We start from the raw sequence: 15,983 nt of genomic DNA on the forward strand, positions 1-15,983 counted from the left end.
TTGGAACCAGGGAACTTCCAATGACAGGCACAGAGGTCTAACCTGCTGAGCCACATACCACTGTGCATTATGGGATATAGGTGTATGGAAGTAGGTACACTGTGTTAATGAGAAAGGAGAACAGCTGGACTTAATGTGACCCAGACTTTGGCACAATATCTCTGATTGTGGATTTGTTAGGAAAGAGACAGAGGTGTTTTAGGTTGTTATTTTATTTAATTTTACTTTATTTCATTTATTTTGCAATTTACAACCATGTGAGGCACAAAAGTGGTTAAATGTAGTTTATATGTTGATCTGATGTTGCACAGAAAAAAAGAGAGCTGTGTACCAAAGGCAGGGGGGGTGTTTATGTGGGGTGCGGAGTTATAAAAAGTAAAATATGACTAAGAGCCAACTGGTTAACGCTAAGAGGAAGGCCATGGCTGAATGGATAAGCTGTCATATGATAAACCACATATAAAAGCAGAAGAGACCCCTACCCAGTACGAGGTGGGTGCACCGGATAAAGTGTTAACTGAGCATAAAAAGGTCTAAAAAACATAAATGACAATGGTAACATACGAATAAGGATAATCGCTCAAAATAAACCATGATCTACAATATTAAATTTTACTAAAAAGCATGAGTATTATGGGATATAACAGAAAATCACAGAAACATTTGCAAAACCTTTTCTTCTTGCTGCAGAAGAGCAAAGATTAAACTACTTCTTCTCGACAGCAATGAAAATAAACATTTCAGCCTGACTGTCCATCTATAGCCAGCAGTGAGTGATGGAGAGACCCTCCATTTGTGAGTTAACACTTGAGTACGGATTCACAAACCCATTTTATATAATCCTCACATGGACGGTCGTTCCATCTATGAAAAGGATCAGAATATAAGGTATTGAACTCCACGCAGTCTTCATTTCCTTCGTAGTTATCAGGCTGCTCTGGTAGCCAGAACCTGGAGACAGTGGTAATGGTTATCTGAGTTTATAATATAAGAATTTGTTATTTTTCAGTAGGTAACATTATTCATTAGAAGTAGTGCTTAGCGTGGGGCGTTATATAGATATTATACTGCTGTACTACGTACATTGCTGGGAAGGTCACGTTTACAATATATTCCATTACCAATTGTAGAATACATGCTGTAATATAATTTGTAACATTACATTAGATTACTCCAAGTTAGCATCGTAATCTACGGTAAATACTTCAGATTAATTTCCAAACTTGAACATAAATGTAATGGATATGGAAGAGAACTAAATGTATTTACATTTTTAGTTACTTTCACATTTATTTTACAATCAAAATCATTTACTTTATCACAACTGAAAATTGAAAAATCACATAATAATTTGAAAAACATTAATCATTTATAGTACTGTGCAAAAGTCTTAGGCAGGCAAAGAAAATGATGTTTAGATTGTCCTCGTGTTGGTGTAAAACTATGATATTATGCCTGTCAAAGTGTGTCAGCCATTTCAGAACCTCTGCTAAAATCATCCTGGTATTTGCAGTGACCGTCCAGTGCAGCCATGTATTTTTTGACTTGGCCACTAGCACACCTCATACAGCTAGTCAATCTGTCACTGACTTTTTAAACCAATATATTTAATTATTTAATTGAGCTGTTGGTGAAATTTAACAAAATCATGGAACGGCTGAGATGCCCCTGAGGAGAAGTTTGGGAACTGATGCGATGTTCATCTAGCCATCCAACTAGATATCAGTAACTTTTTAGAAAACAGAAGCTGATATAACACATCATAGCCTGCTGATATAACACATTATAGCCAGCTGATACAACACATTATAGCCTGCTGATATAACACATTGTAGCCAGCTGATATAACGCATTATAGCCAGCTGATATAACGCATTATAGCCAGCTGATATAACGCATTATAGCCAGCTGATATAACGCATTATAGCCAGCTGATATAATACATTATAGCCAGCTGATATAACACATTATAGCCAGATGATATAACGCATTATAGTCAGCTGATATAACGCATTATAGCCAGCTGATATAATACATTATAGCCAACTGATATAACACATTATAGCCAGCTGATATAACACAATATAGCCTGCTGATATAATACATTATAGCCAGCTGATATAACACATTATAGCCAGATGATATAACACAATATAAGCAGCTGATATAATACATTATAGCCAGCTGATATAATACATTATAGCCAGTTGATATAACGCATTATAGCCAGCTGATATAACGCATTACAGCCAACTGATATAACGCATTACAGCCAGCTGATATAACGCATTATAGCCAGCTGATATAACACATTATAGCCAGCTGACATAATACATTATAGCTACCTAAAAGTAATCCTGGCAATGCTCCAGTGCACCAAAAGGCAGCCACACCAGTCACCAAGCCAAAGCATTAGTAGTAGAGCTGAAATGATCCTCTTTAAACAATCCTGCACTGAGTGAGGTTAGACCTGCCTACTTTAACACAGAGACAGAAATACAGAAATAAATACCTGAAGAAATGTCTAAATACAGAAATAATTGAAGGAATGTAGAAATAGATAGGTAGATAGATAGGTGGAGATCTATTTATGCCATTCTTTATGACCAGAATTCAAATACGTTTCTATTTAGTTAATGATTTATCTGAACATTTATTTATTCATACTTATCTCATGTTTAGTCCTCCATAGATAGAGAACTGGTAATAAAACTATACCAGTAGTAGACTGCAGAGTACAATAATAATACAGTCATAATAAAAGTAACTGCATACCGTATTTCACTGTACCTTGAGCTGATGAACCGCTGAACTCGCGGATGTTTGCATGAGTATAACAAGGCAGTGCATGCATTCTATATCACAAGCCATTCTGTTTAACACAAATTTTTAACAGGGCTTATGCCAGCCTGTTTATAAGTACAAGCTGTCTGTAAGTCAGACGCACTTCACGCAAGGATTGGCTATACCAGTTAGTACTGTACACTGAGTAACCGCTGTGGTAGAAGGATTTAAATACCAAAGTATTCAGTTAATTCTTCTCCAGTTAGTCTCACTGCAACATTGATGAATGACATCATTCCCTTTCTGTCCGTGTACTTCTGCTGATCCTGGCCTTTTTCTCTAGGTCTCTCTGTAATTCTGCTCAGGCTGGTCTTACCCTTTCTCTCTAGGTCTCTCTGTAATTGTGCTCAGGCTGGTTTTACCCTTTCTCTCTAGGTCTCTCTGTAATTCTGCTCAGGCTGGTCTTACCTTTTCTCTCTAGGTCTCCCTATAACTGTGCTCAGGCTGGTCTTACCCTTTCTCTCTAGGTCTCTCTGTAATTGTGCTCAGGCTGGTCTTACCCTTTCTCTCTAGGTCTCTCTGTAATTGTGCTCAGGCTGGTCTTAACCTTTCTCTCTGGGTCTCTCTGTAATTGTGCTCAGGCTGGTCTTACCCTTTCTCTCTACTGTAGGTCTCTCTGTAATTGTGCTCAGGCTGGTCTTACCCTTTCTCTCTAGGTCTCTCTGTAATTGTGCTCAGGCTGGTCTTACCCTTTCTCTCTGGGTCTCTCTGTAATTGTGCTCAGGCTGGTCTTACCTTTTCTCTCTAGGTCTCTCTGTAATTGTGCTCAGGCTGGTCTTACCCTTTCTCTCTGGGTCTCTCTGTAATTGTGCTCAGGCTGGTCTTACCCTTTCTCTCTAGGTCTCTCTGTAATTGTGCTCAGGCTGGTCTTACCCTTTCTCTCTAGGTCTCTCTGTAATTGTGCTCAGGCTGGTCTTACCCTTTCTCTCTAGGTCTCTCTGTAATTGTGCTCAGGCTGGTCTTACCCTTTCTCTTTACGTCTCTCTGTAATTGTGCTCAGGCTGGTCTTACCCTTTCTCTCTAGGTGTCTCTGTAATTGTGCTCAGGCTGGTCTTACCCTTTCTCTCTAGGTCTCTCTGTAATTGTGCTCAGGCTGGTCTTACCCTTTTCTCTCTAGGTCTCTCTGTAATTGTGCTCAGGTTGGTCTTACCCTTTCTCTCTAGCTCTCTCTGTAATTGTGCTCAGGCTGGTCTTACCCTTTTCTCTCTAGGTCTCTCTGTAATTGTGCTCAGGTTGGTCTTACCCTTTCTCTCTAGCTCTCTCTGTAATTGTGCTCAGGCTGGTCTTACCCTTTCTCTCTAGGTCTCTCTGTAATTGTGCTCAGGATGGTCTTACCCTTTCTCTCTAGGTTTCTCTGTAATTGTGCTCAGGCTGGTCTTACCCTTTCTCTCTACTGTAGGTCTCTCTGTAATTGTGCTCAGGCTGGTCTTACCCTTTCTGGACAGGAATTGTTGTTCCATCCACCCATTTCCAGGTACCTTCACTCTCACTGTCACTAAGACCGATCCAGAATTCTTCCGACAGACCATCAAAAACAACCTGAAGTTTAAGAAAGATTATAATTGGTGAAACTTCCCTTCATGAAAGCTATCTATTTTGAGAAAGTAAAGGTGACCTTGTATGGTAACTGACTCTGATTCTCTGCCTCTGGTTGGTCCTGGTAGCTAATTGAAATCAGTTCAAGAGCAGAAGTTATGGAGAAAAAATCTAATGGATCTTCTACTGGCTTATAACAGAATTTTCTGTTTAACTAATTACAAAGTATGAGATTGAAGTGACTAACATATACATTGCCAGATATTATAATATACGACAGATTGTATAGACAACAATGTAGTAACAGTATATAGACCGTTAAAGCCTGTATTTATCTCACCTGCTCCTCTCTGCTGTTGATGATCGCCAGGTCGGCACCTGACCGCATACAGGCTTGTCGGCTGTCACTCCAGGTCTTCTCTTCAGTGGAAATGTAGTAACAGCTTGTGCTGAGTCTCCTCCAGCCGGATGGACAGCCACCATCTGCAGTCCAGAAACACAGATTGGCCTTGAAGATGGCTGTGACTGTCAGTATGAGTTTGCTGAGAACCCCATATAAATTATAGCTTATGTATGTGTCTGCACACACACACACACACACACACACACACACTTATTGTTCTTTTAGGACAGAGGTCACTAACAGGTGGAACGCGGTCCAGGTCCGGACCCAGAAGCTGTCCCACACGGACCCGGACCGACAGCCAAAACAGAAAGTTTTGATTTAAAACCTGACGGGTGATTCTATTTTAACCAGCGCAGCTTAGAAGTATTTTTGGTAGCGGTTTAGCAGTAGAACCACCAATGAACGTCAAATGCCTTTGACCGCCAAGAAAGACGTAGTTCAGCGTTTGCAGCCCTTTGCGCTAATGTGCCGTTAGTGTTAATATCAGCAGCGAAGCGAACACCCGCTACCAAAAAGCCGGAATGTTCCTAACAGAGTGGCTGATCTGTCCGGAGATCATACAGCTGAATAGTTTTCATACACAGTATGTACTGCATAACAAACACAACATTTGCATAAATAGAAGTAGTTTATTGGTAATTTCATGTTTGTTGAAGTTTCCGTTTTTTAACAACTGTATAAAGTAATGTTATTTGTTATAAAATCAACTCAGGTCAAAACAAAAAATGTACGTTTTCAGGGTTGCCCAGTCTCAAGCATCTGGTATTAATACCCCTGTTTTAAACACATAACTTGTGATTTGTCTCCCCTTGGGTTTACTTATTTAACGCAAAGAAACCGTTTACTCACTCTTTTTGCATACATCAAACTTTACAAGTAGCTGGTCTCTCTCTGCTGTCAGCAGGCTGTAATTCAGCAGTAGCTGGTCTCTCTCTGCTGTCTGCAGGCTGTAATTCAGCAGTAGCTGGTCTCTCTCTTTTCTCAGGTTGTTATGCTCTATCCCTGCCTGGTGAGTAACTCTGCTATCTGTCAGAAAAAACAGACCATTATGAAATTTACTGAAACATTCAAACTGGTCAATGGTCTAACTCCCCTAACTAAAACTAGTAATTTTACAACAGAAAAAGACAGAAAGTGACCTAAGCTGATGGACAATAGCATTAATATCACAGAATTAACAGATGCACAGTAGTCAGACAGTGACCTAGCTCACCCAGCTGATGGACACTAGCAGTAATATCGCAGTGTTAACAGACTCAACGCAGACAGACAGTGAGCTAACTCACCCAGCTGATCTTTAGTAACAGTAAGGCCACTTAAAAAAAAAATTGGTTCTCGTCCCCTCCCGACCCGCCGAAATGCCCCCGACCCAAATTTTTTATTTTTTTTCATTTCGTTAAAATCGCATGGAAAATGCCCAAGAATGACGAAATTTGAATTTCCCGCGCATTCCACATCGACGTTTGATCCACATTGTGTAATCCTAGTCTTGGAATGGTTTCATGAACCTAAATTTGTCTCTACCTGAGATGGGCTGGTGCAAAGATTTAAATCTGGGGAAGTGATGTGGTACATGTTCTTAAGTACTTGTTTGTAGAGTTGCATTTCCTTGTTCAACCATTCAGGTTCCTGTATTTTGTAAATTCCTCATGTTTTAACATGTTTTAATACACTTTCTTTCTAGATATATATTTTAAAATCTTGGTTGTTCATTTAAATGGGAATGACAAACAGAATATTGGTTTCAAATAGTATCATTTTTATATTCACGAATGAAACATCAGCATAAAGTATCCAAATCCATAGTTGGGAAGACATTTATGAGATACACATGGATCAAGGAATTTACATTCTTGTATTTTCTTACATGTAATATATTTGAAACGCAACAAACTGGAAGAACTGAGGAGGCGTACTAAGTAGGTCTGCTCTCTTCGGTATGTATTTTCAAATATGTATTTTCTTACATATTTGAAAGTCCAAACAGTCAATAAAAATTTGTTAAAATAAAAAATCCCGCCCACCCTACCCACCCCCTCCAAAAAAAAAGGACGAGAACCAATTTTTTTTTTAAGTGGCCTAATATAACAGTGTTAACAGACTCAACCCAGACAGACAGTGACCTAACACACCCAGCTGATCTATAGTAACAGTAATATCACAGTATTAACAGACTCACAGTAAACAGCCAGCGCTGTGACGGCTGTCAGCAGCAGGAAACACAGCAGCCCTAGACACACTGCAGCCGGTCTGTGGTCTCGTCTCCCTGCAGACTCAGATCCTGGGAAACACAAACAGCTACATTGCTGAGGCTCACTGGAAAACACAAGGCATCAGAGACACACTTCCACAGTGAACGATGCCGATGTGTTTCCTGATAGATGCTGCATTTCACTTCAGACTGAATATTTTCAGAACTGACTTTTTCTTAAGAACCTAGCAGGCATGACTAGCTGACCTTCATACACACTCACTGCTTCCACCTTGTTGGTGTCGACTCTAATACTTTTATCATCCATATGAAAGTGAGTTTAGTAACTTTTCTAGTTCTAAAGTGTCTGAGTTTATCTTGTTGTATGAAGGACCATTAAATCATCCCCCTCATTACCTTATTTGCATTTATCTATTTACCTGGGCATTGAGTTGCGTTGCTCCTCTGCCTGATCTGGTCAGTAGTCTTGCTGATGTTTGCATAGATGTTCTCCATGGACATGGTTGCAGCTCCTAGCTTCCTCACTGTGCTCTATGCGTCTGTCTTTTATCTACTGGGGTTTTCATGCTATATGTTATTTTAGTGGTTGGCTAAAAAAGTAACTGTGTAGTGAAACATACATACCTATTTTTTTTCACTGGTGTCAGATGCCACCACTCCATGGTCTCTGAATGTTCTTAATGTGGCACAGACTGCTGATTAGAATAGTTGCATTGTGGGTTCTTGCTTAGTCAGAAGTGATGTAGTTCCTGTGCCTTACAGCATACGCTGTACCTGGGCATCCATTAGAAGCTCAGCCTAGCTGCACTTACACCTAGTGCACTCCTAGACATCCCACAGTAGCATGCAAATGTAAGAGGCCACCCTATATTGCCTTAGATATTAATATTTTGTTTTAAATCATATGTTGATATATAAGAACTACAAAACATAAGGAGTAGAGGAGCATTACATTAACTTATTTAACAGACACTTTTGTCCAAGTTGATATAGAGGTGAGTATGAGAGAGCAGGTCAGCCAGCATCTTTGGACCAATTGGGGTTAGTCCCAGTCCCAGTGTGCCTTAAGCAACTAATTGGGTGGAGTTACTGGTTATCAGAGGAGCTGGTGACTGGCACTGTGTACATCATCCTGCTAGCTGCTGTTAGCATTCTATGTTTCGTGATTGTTTGAGTCAATAATAAGTGTTAATTTACAGTTCTTACTACCACTTCCTGATTGCCTGGTTACGCTGCCCACTAGCTTTGACCACTCTGCGTCTTTTTTAAATAACCTTCTGCCGATTTTAAAACTAAAGACCTACATTGGCCATAGCATTCTTGTTTGTCTAAACAAGGATCTCTAGGTCTCTAGGTCTCTTTGTACTTGTGCTCAGGTTGGTCTTACTCTTTCTCGACAGGAATTGTTCTTTTATCTAACCATTTGCAGGTTCCTTCTCTCTCTCCCTCTCTCTCTCTCTCCCTCTTTCTCTCTGTCATTAAGACTAATCCAGAAATCTCCATACAAATCTTCAACAAAAACATGAAGTTTGAAATATTGCAGTGAGTGAGAGTTCCATTTATGAAGACTTATGAACTTGGACTGTAAAAACACATTTATTAACGTAAACATTTGCAGTTACTTCTTGTCTACTTTCTTTTTTCTACTAGTTTACGTTCTTGTTTTTCTTTTGGCAATTTGAAATGGTTAATAATCATGTAAGGAAAAATGTTAGAACTGATTTTTTATGTTGACCAGATTTTGCATTGAGAAGAAACACAGATATACACTAAGGGAGTGTGTGTGTGTGTGTGTGTGTGTGTGTGTGTGTGTGTATATGTCTGGGTGGGTATAGGAGGTTGTGCATGGCATGTGTGTAGAGGGATGTGTGTGTATGTATGTTAGAGGGATGTGCAGAGGCATATGTGGGTGTGTATAGACGATGTGAACGGCACGAGTGTAGAGAGATGTGTGTATGTATGTTGGGGGATCTGCAGGCGCATAGGTGGGAGGATGTGCGGGGGGATGTGCATGCCGCATTTGTAGAGGAATGTGTGTGCATGTATGTTGGAGGATCTGCAGGGGTGTATGTTTGGGTGTGTGTGTAGGGGGATGTGCATGGCATGTGTGTAGAGGGATGTGTGTGTATGTATGTTAGAGGGATGTGCAGGGGCGTATGTGGGGGATATGAGTCTCAGTCTGGAGAGGGTCCCCATTCTGTGGAAGACATCCTGAGTGGTGCCGGTCCCAAAGACAACGCACCCCAAGGAGCTGAACCACTTCAGACCTGTTGCCCTGACTTCACACCTGATGAAGACCATGTAGAGGATTGTACTTCACCACCTTCCCCTGCTAGTCAGGAGCGATCTAGACCCGCTGCAGTTTGCCTACCAGTCGAACATCGGTGTGGATGACGCTGTAATCTACCTGCTGCATCGGGTCTTCTCTCATCTGTAGACTGCCAGGAGCACTGTGAGAGCCATGCTTTTTGACTTCTCCAGTGCTTTCAACACCATCCAGCCCTCAGTGCTGAGGGGGAAGTTAGAGGGAGCGGAAGTGGACCATCAGTTGTCTGCATGGATTACTAACTACCTCATCAGGAGACCCCAGTATGTGCGGCTCCAGGACTGTGTGTCTGACTGGGTACTGCAGCCAAGTCGGACAACTTCTGCTCCTCATAGTGTGTGAGACCTGACTGCAATAGCAGCACTGCCAGAAAGGTGTAGATAAATCTATACAAATATCACCTGCATGCCCATTACTTCTTTTACAATAACCAACTCCTGATCCAAACTGTTAGCAGTGAAAATAAACTATTGCATACAGTGGCCCTGTGTAAAAAGAGCTGCCAGGAAAAAGATCAAATACATTTATTTCAAGGATTCAAAGTTTTTATTGTCATGTGTAACCTTGAGCTGCAAGGTTACGTAACCCCGACTACGCCACCAGAGGCCCTGCCCCTCAGGACTTCAAATTAACCCCACGACTTCCCTTTGCATGAACACACAGAGACGCATATCCCAGAATTAAAACAATTTATTAACAATAATTTAAAACTGAACCCTCCCAGTCAGTAAACAATTACCAGCATATGACACCACTAAAACACACAAACGGGGTTGAGAGCAAAACTCAGGTGCTGGTGGTCCAATACTATAATCACGCCTTAACCCCTTAGCCAGCCAGGGAAGGTGCTTACCTGGAAGAAGAAAAAGAAGGAAGGGGAGACACCACACACATACCCCCCAAGGGCACACACATCCAAGTGGGAGTTAATATCAAAATCACAGCAAACCACATCCTGGAGTTAATACTTCTCACTCACCCCACATTCACTCCATGCAGTGCAAGAATACAACCTCCAACCCCCAAACTCCAGCACCACATTCACTGGCTCTCCGCTGTAAATGGGGAAGAGACTAAACTACCCTCCAGACCTCCTACTATACCAGCCAGCACCCAGTTAGCCCCGATAACCACGCCCCCCCCCCCTTATTCACAACAATGCCGGTACAACGCACATAATCTTACAAAACGAAATCAAAACCAGGCAAAACAGCAGTGACCAGCTCCTGAGCATCAGCATGGACCCGGACACACTTGTCACCCCGAACCCAGCCTAGGAAGAAGATCAACAGCCCTTACATACCCGGAAGAGAACGGAAATGCACTCAGCCACCCCGTCCAACCCCTATTACTCATTACCTTATGCCGCAGCCGGGACACGGAACCAACCGCTCACCACCATTTCCGTCGCTCGCAGAAGTATCGCGGCAGCAATCGAACCTCCCCCACTAGCGGCTTCCCACCGCTTTTATCCACGCTGATCCCAATTAAGACGCCATCATGAACCGCCCCCATTTACCTAATCAGCGTCTCATACATACCGCCGGATACGGGATCCGCGGATGACGTCATCCCTAGCGATCACCGGTTACACATGTACAGAGTACAATGCCATTCTTACTTGAATGGCTTCTTCACAGACTAGACGATTAAACAAATAAAACCGCATAACATTACAGTAACTAACAATAAATAAACAACTAACTCACGTGTACTATTACAGCATTTATGTCATTAATTTAAACTTTATTTTACCAGGTGAAATATTCGAGAGAAATGGTAGATAACGCATCGGGACTTCCTGAGATACAAACGTCATGCGTGTGACTAAAATCTTCAGCCAATAAAATTCGGACAAAAAAAAATCTAACCACGATGCATGGCGCCAGGACCAGAATGCATTGCTTTAAGCCAGCGCTGTAAGCGGCTGCATGAAGTCGAATGTATGCAATATTTCTCTTGAATCCCCGTGTGACCAGCGCTGTTTCAAGTTGCTGTCATTAGTCTTGCGTATTTAAGTCTGCGTTTAAATATGTTTCCCGCGTCCGGTCATTAACGGAATTTTCAGTTTGCCGCCTGTTCCGTGGTCTTGCTTGTTTTTACCTTTTGATTAAACCCCGTGTTCCCCGATTCCTCGCGTCCTGTCCCCCAGCAATACGTGACAGGAACGCTAATGGTTACATAAATATTAGAAAATAGTTAATTTGCCATTTTGTAATAGTAAGTACACGTTAATGCACATTCAACGCCGAAAAATGGTACAGCTCTTGAAAGGTGCTAATGTTTATGTACATGGCAATTTTGTCCTGGGTTTCCCTCTCGAGGCGCATTTGCTATAAACACTGAAAGTACGTTTCCTTTACGTATTTTATTGAATTGTACCTTGGTTACTTATATGATTTCGGCCAATAAGTTTACAATCCCGTTCGTTTACTCATTTTACCTTAATGTGAATGCAAAAGAAAACAGCATCCAATGTCATGTTCTGTGAATTAGTAGGGGTAACATTAGTATACTGTACTGTAAATGTGCTATCCCTTAGGCGATACTTGTAACATACACCACAAACGACTCGACACACCGTTGGGTGGTTGTGTAGAACACCGCTTTACTTACTGCTCACACGCATAAGTTTTCCATTCCTGTACGGAAGCCTAACTGGGACAACACACCAAACCACTACACACTGTAGTCACTAGATGGTAGTATATTACATCTCCCCTCTTACCAGAGAAATGTATCAAAATCAACAAACAGATGTGCCGTTTATGAACTAAAATAGAAAACAGCTTATGATTTTGCAATTTACACAAAAATTTAATGTCCCTTGAACAGTAGATTTTCAGGTCTGACAATGTAACAACAAATATCAAAATCTAGTAATTGGAAAGGAGAGATTTCCAGCACTTCACTTCCACAGGTGTCTTTACCACACCTTGCCCTACTGATTCGACACCTACAGATTGAGTCTGTTTGGGGGCTTTACAATTCTGCCATGCCTGGTGACGTACTGACCAACCGGCTGAGTGAGGCTGTCCGACCGTTTGCACAGAAGGTCTGAAGACTTTGTGGAAGCCGAATGTTGTTGCTCCTGGTCTGCAGGTGGACTGAATGCTTCGGCCCAAGACTCATCGGCCCTGTCGTGGCGTGATCTGTTGGCGATCGCTGTGCTTTTACGAAGGTGCTGACTATTGCACCTGTATTTCCTGTGACCACAGTCCACCACATAGGATCTTGGGGCACTGTGTGGTTCAACCACAACGGCAGGGGACCACTTCTTGCTGCTTAGATGTGGCTGCATCCTTACCTCTTCTCCTGGCAACAGAGGTGCACGGGGCTTACCTGCGCTCTTGAGATCGTAATAAAACTTCTGGACCGCTTTTGCCTTGTCCAGTTGACACTTGACCTTTATGGGGTCATAGCCAGTTGGGGTAAGGAGTGCATGTGTAGCTGGAAGCTTGTTACGGAGCCTCCTGCCCATAAGCAACTTGGCGGGTGACAGGCCTACCGGCTCAAGTGGTGTTGTCCGGTAATCCAGCAGTGACAAATATTTGTCTTCTGCCTTGCTCCAAAGCCTCTTTACTGTTTGGACTGCACGCTCGGTTTCTCCATTTGAGTGTGGTGTATGTGGTGATGATGTTTTGTGTGTAATGCTGTAGTCCTTGCAGAATTCTTTGAAGTCTTCAGACGAGAACTGAGGGCCATTGTCTGTCCGTAGGACCAAGGGGATGCCGTGGCAACTAAACACAGCTTTCAGAGCTTTAATGGTTGTGTGGCGAAGGTGGTCCTTCAGCACATCAACTTCAATAAATTTAGAGTGGTAGTCAACTGTCAGAATATAGTGTTTACCCTCAAACTCAAAGAGATCTGTTGCGACTTCTTCAAACGGGAGCTTAGGCGTTTCTGTGTGCTTTAATGGTTCTCTGGGCAACTTGTTCTGAAAATTGGCACATGTGTTACAGCCTCTGATCATCTGTTCAATTTCAGCGTTCATTCCCGGCCAGTAGAGCACTTCCCGAGCTCGCTGCTTGCTCTTTACAATCCATAAATGGGATTTGTGGATTATCCGTAGCATATGTTGCTGCATGGTGGGAGGCACGACAATGCGTATGCCTTTGTAGACTATGCCGTCAGACATAATGAGCTGTCTGGCTTCAAGCCGGCCTCGGTTATGAGATGTCCGACATATGGCACTGACGGTTGACGAATGTGACATTTGTTTTGATTTAGTTTTAGATTGTAGCTCACGGCTCGCTTGACCACTTTGCGAAGGATGGCATCATGCCTTTCTATTGTGGGTGCTGCTACAAGTATGTCATCCATTACGCTTATGGCTCCCTCAATCCCCTCAAACATTTGATCCATTATGCGCTGGAAGATTTCTGGCGCCGACTTTATCCCAAATGGAAGTCTGACCCACCTGAATCTACCAAGTGGTGTATTGAAAGTGGTGAGGAAGGACGATGCTTCATCTAGTTCTATTTGTAGAAACCCTGACTTGGCATCTAGAACAGAAAAGATTTTGGCACCTGGGATTGCTCACACCACTACACACTGTAGTCACTAGATGGCAGTGTATTACAATACTGTACTCTATTTTTACATCAAAGCATTTTCGATTTGCTTGCTACGTACAATAATACAGTAGTCCCTAAACACTTAGCGCATTGACTTTCACGGCTTCACTCTATCGCGGTTTTTTGTATATTGATTAAAAAGTTGATCGAGAAAGTGAAAATGATACATCGTTACGCATCGGAAGCATCTTTGGTCTTCGTAATTAAATGTACAATAATAATAATATTGTGATGCCCGGCTCGTCCGCTCCTCGTGTGTGCCACGCCCCCCTGATTACCCACATGTACTTTCCTGATCCTCTCCATCTGTGTCCGCTTACTTCTGTGTGAGATGTTTCCTGCTTCCCGGGTCCCGAATAAATCCCCGTTTGCCCGACTTTTGCCTGCCTCCTGCCTGCTTACCTGCTCGTTCGCCTCACCCGTTTTCACGGATCGTGACAAATATTATATTTCTAACCTCTAATATGGCTTACTTTCTCTTATTTTGTCTAATATTTTGGGTAATACGAGTGTAATTGCCATGACCTGCCTGTAGGATCCTCTTGTGTGCCACGCCCCCTTATTAACCATGTGTGCAGCCCCGATCGTGACCAGCTGTTTCCTGTCAGTTTGATTCCTCCACGTCAGAGTCTGTAACCCCAGGTCTGTCATTGACGTTTTGATGTTACATGTTCATGTGTCCTGCATTTGGAGCGATTCCAAATAAACCCTTCGATCCTGATTCCTCGTCTCCCCGTTCCTGCTAACGTGTCCAGCAATCATAACGGTAATGCTGAATAAAGGGTGTTATTTCATGTCTACTAATGTTAAAAACTGCATTTAGAAGGTCATAAACAGGTTTTCTATGCTCTAACTACGAAAATATTCGATTTATAAATAATCTTACTTTGCGGAAATTCACTTATTGCGGTAGAGTCTGGAACTGGTTAACCGCGATAAAAGATGGTCGACTGCATTAACATTTCCTTAAGCACCCTGAAAACACGCCTTAGAGAATTAGGACTGAAAAGACCGAGCGGCTACTCCTCAGAAACTGATATCAGAAGGGCTGTCTTATCGGAGCTGCGTGGACTTGGGCAGATGTTTGGATATGTGGAACTATGTGGTTTACCTTTCAGCTATTACAGTTTTTTTTTCGATTGTTTCGGCACAATTTTGAAAACAGAGCCCCTTTTTTTCAAGACACTTCACACGGTTAACCCAACCACACACTAATTATACACTAATTTATAAAAAGGATATTTTCTCCCCATAACAAAAAACACATTTCTCGTATAATCCATTGTTTTAATCGGTTACACACTGCTGTGCTAAATTTAAAACACTTTTAGCCCATTTACTTTCCTCATGATTACTGTAAGTGAGATATACAGAGAAAGTACACGATAAATTTACCCTGTCACTCCAAGGATACTGTCCAATCACGAACAAGAATTGTAGTCCTACCCTTTCAGTTTTCTGCAATGTCGTTGCGTTTTGACCTTCAGGGCCACCGTAGTGTATGGACTAATCACCCCGAGATTCAAATACGTCGTCCATGATTCACCCATAATATTATTGTGCCATGGTTGAACTGCACAAACATGTTTTTCACTGGTAACTTATATAATTTGTTTCTCACGAATAATTTGTTTCTCACAGAAAAAGTTAGGGCACTTGTCATCATTCTCTAAAGGGACGTTTATCTTGTCTCTCCCAGGAGAGAAGGGAAAGAGCTAGGACAGCTATCTTGTCTCTCTGTGGGGAAAGGGACGCCTAATTAGTCTCTCTCAGACGAAAAGGGAAAGCGTTGCCCAAAATGCTTCGTAACCGCAAGTGCAAACAGCCTCACCTGGACCGGAAATGGAGAACGAAGAGCGCATCGCCTGGGGGAGGGGGGAGCCTAGCCAGCTCTCCCCCTGCCCGCACACGTACCGCTCCCAATTTAGTATAAAGGAAGGGGGAGATCCCAGTACTGCTCACACCAGGGAGGAGACAGGAGGACCAGACAAGGCAGGATATGACAAATGAGCGGTTAATTGAAACCACTTCCTCATTTTCTATAACTGTGTGTATGTATTTTGAAAGATAGATGAAGCAGAG

The 15,983-nt window shown here is 42.3% G+C and overlaps 1 protein-coding gene across 1 annotated transcript; it reads right to left on the reverse strand.

Annotated features, from left to right (window-relative positions):
• Positions 1-266: 266 nt before the first annotated feature.
• Positions 267-7,524, reverse strand: LOC125742586 (C-type lectin domain family 4 member A-like). The gene is made up of 6 exons (XM_049014709.1): positions 7,418-7,524; positions 6,966-7,067; positions 5,636-5,812; positions 4,721-4,863; positions 4,277-4,383; positions 267-951 (listed from the first exon to the last, which is right to left on the reverse strand). Exons 1-6 carry the CDS (start codon positions 7,497-7,499, stop codon positions 801-803), a joined length of 762 nt encoding a protein of 253 aa, XP_048870666.1. The 5' UTR covers positions 7,500-7,524; the 3' UTR covers positions 267-800.
• Positions 7,525-15,983: the final 8,459 nt, after the last annotated feature.

Source organism: Brienomyrus brachyistius, chromosome 5, assembly GCF_023856365.1.
Source record: "Brienomyrus brachyistius isolate T26 chromosome 5, BBRACH_0.4, whole genome shotgun sequence".
In the NCBI taxonomy this organism is placed as follows: Eukaryota; Metazoa; Chordata; class Actinopteri; order Osteoglossiformes; family Mormyridae; genus Brienomyrus; species Brienomyrus brachyistius.

What these genes read in the sequence shown, in the direction of transcription:
- LOC125742586 (XM_049014709.1), bottom strand. Translation starts at nt 7,499, where the DNA reads ATGTCCATGGAGAACATCTATGCAAACATCAGCAAGACTACTGACCAG. An exon ending in GTTTGATGTATGCAAAAAGA is followed by an intron (nt 4,864 to 5,635) that starts GTGAGTAAACGG and finishes TCTGGACTGCAG; the next exon opens with ATGGTGGCTGTCCATCCGGC. An exon ending in TCAACAGCAGAGAGGAGCAG is followed by an intron (nt 4,384 to 4,720) that starts GTGAGATAAATA and finishes CTTAAACTTCAG; the next exon opens with GTTGTTTTTGATGGTCTGTC.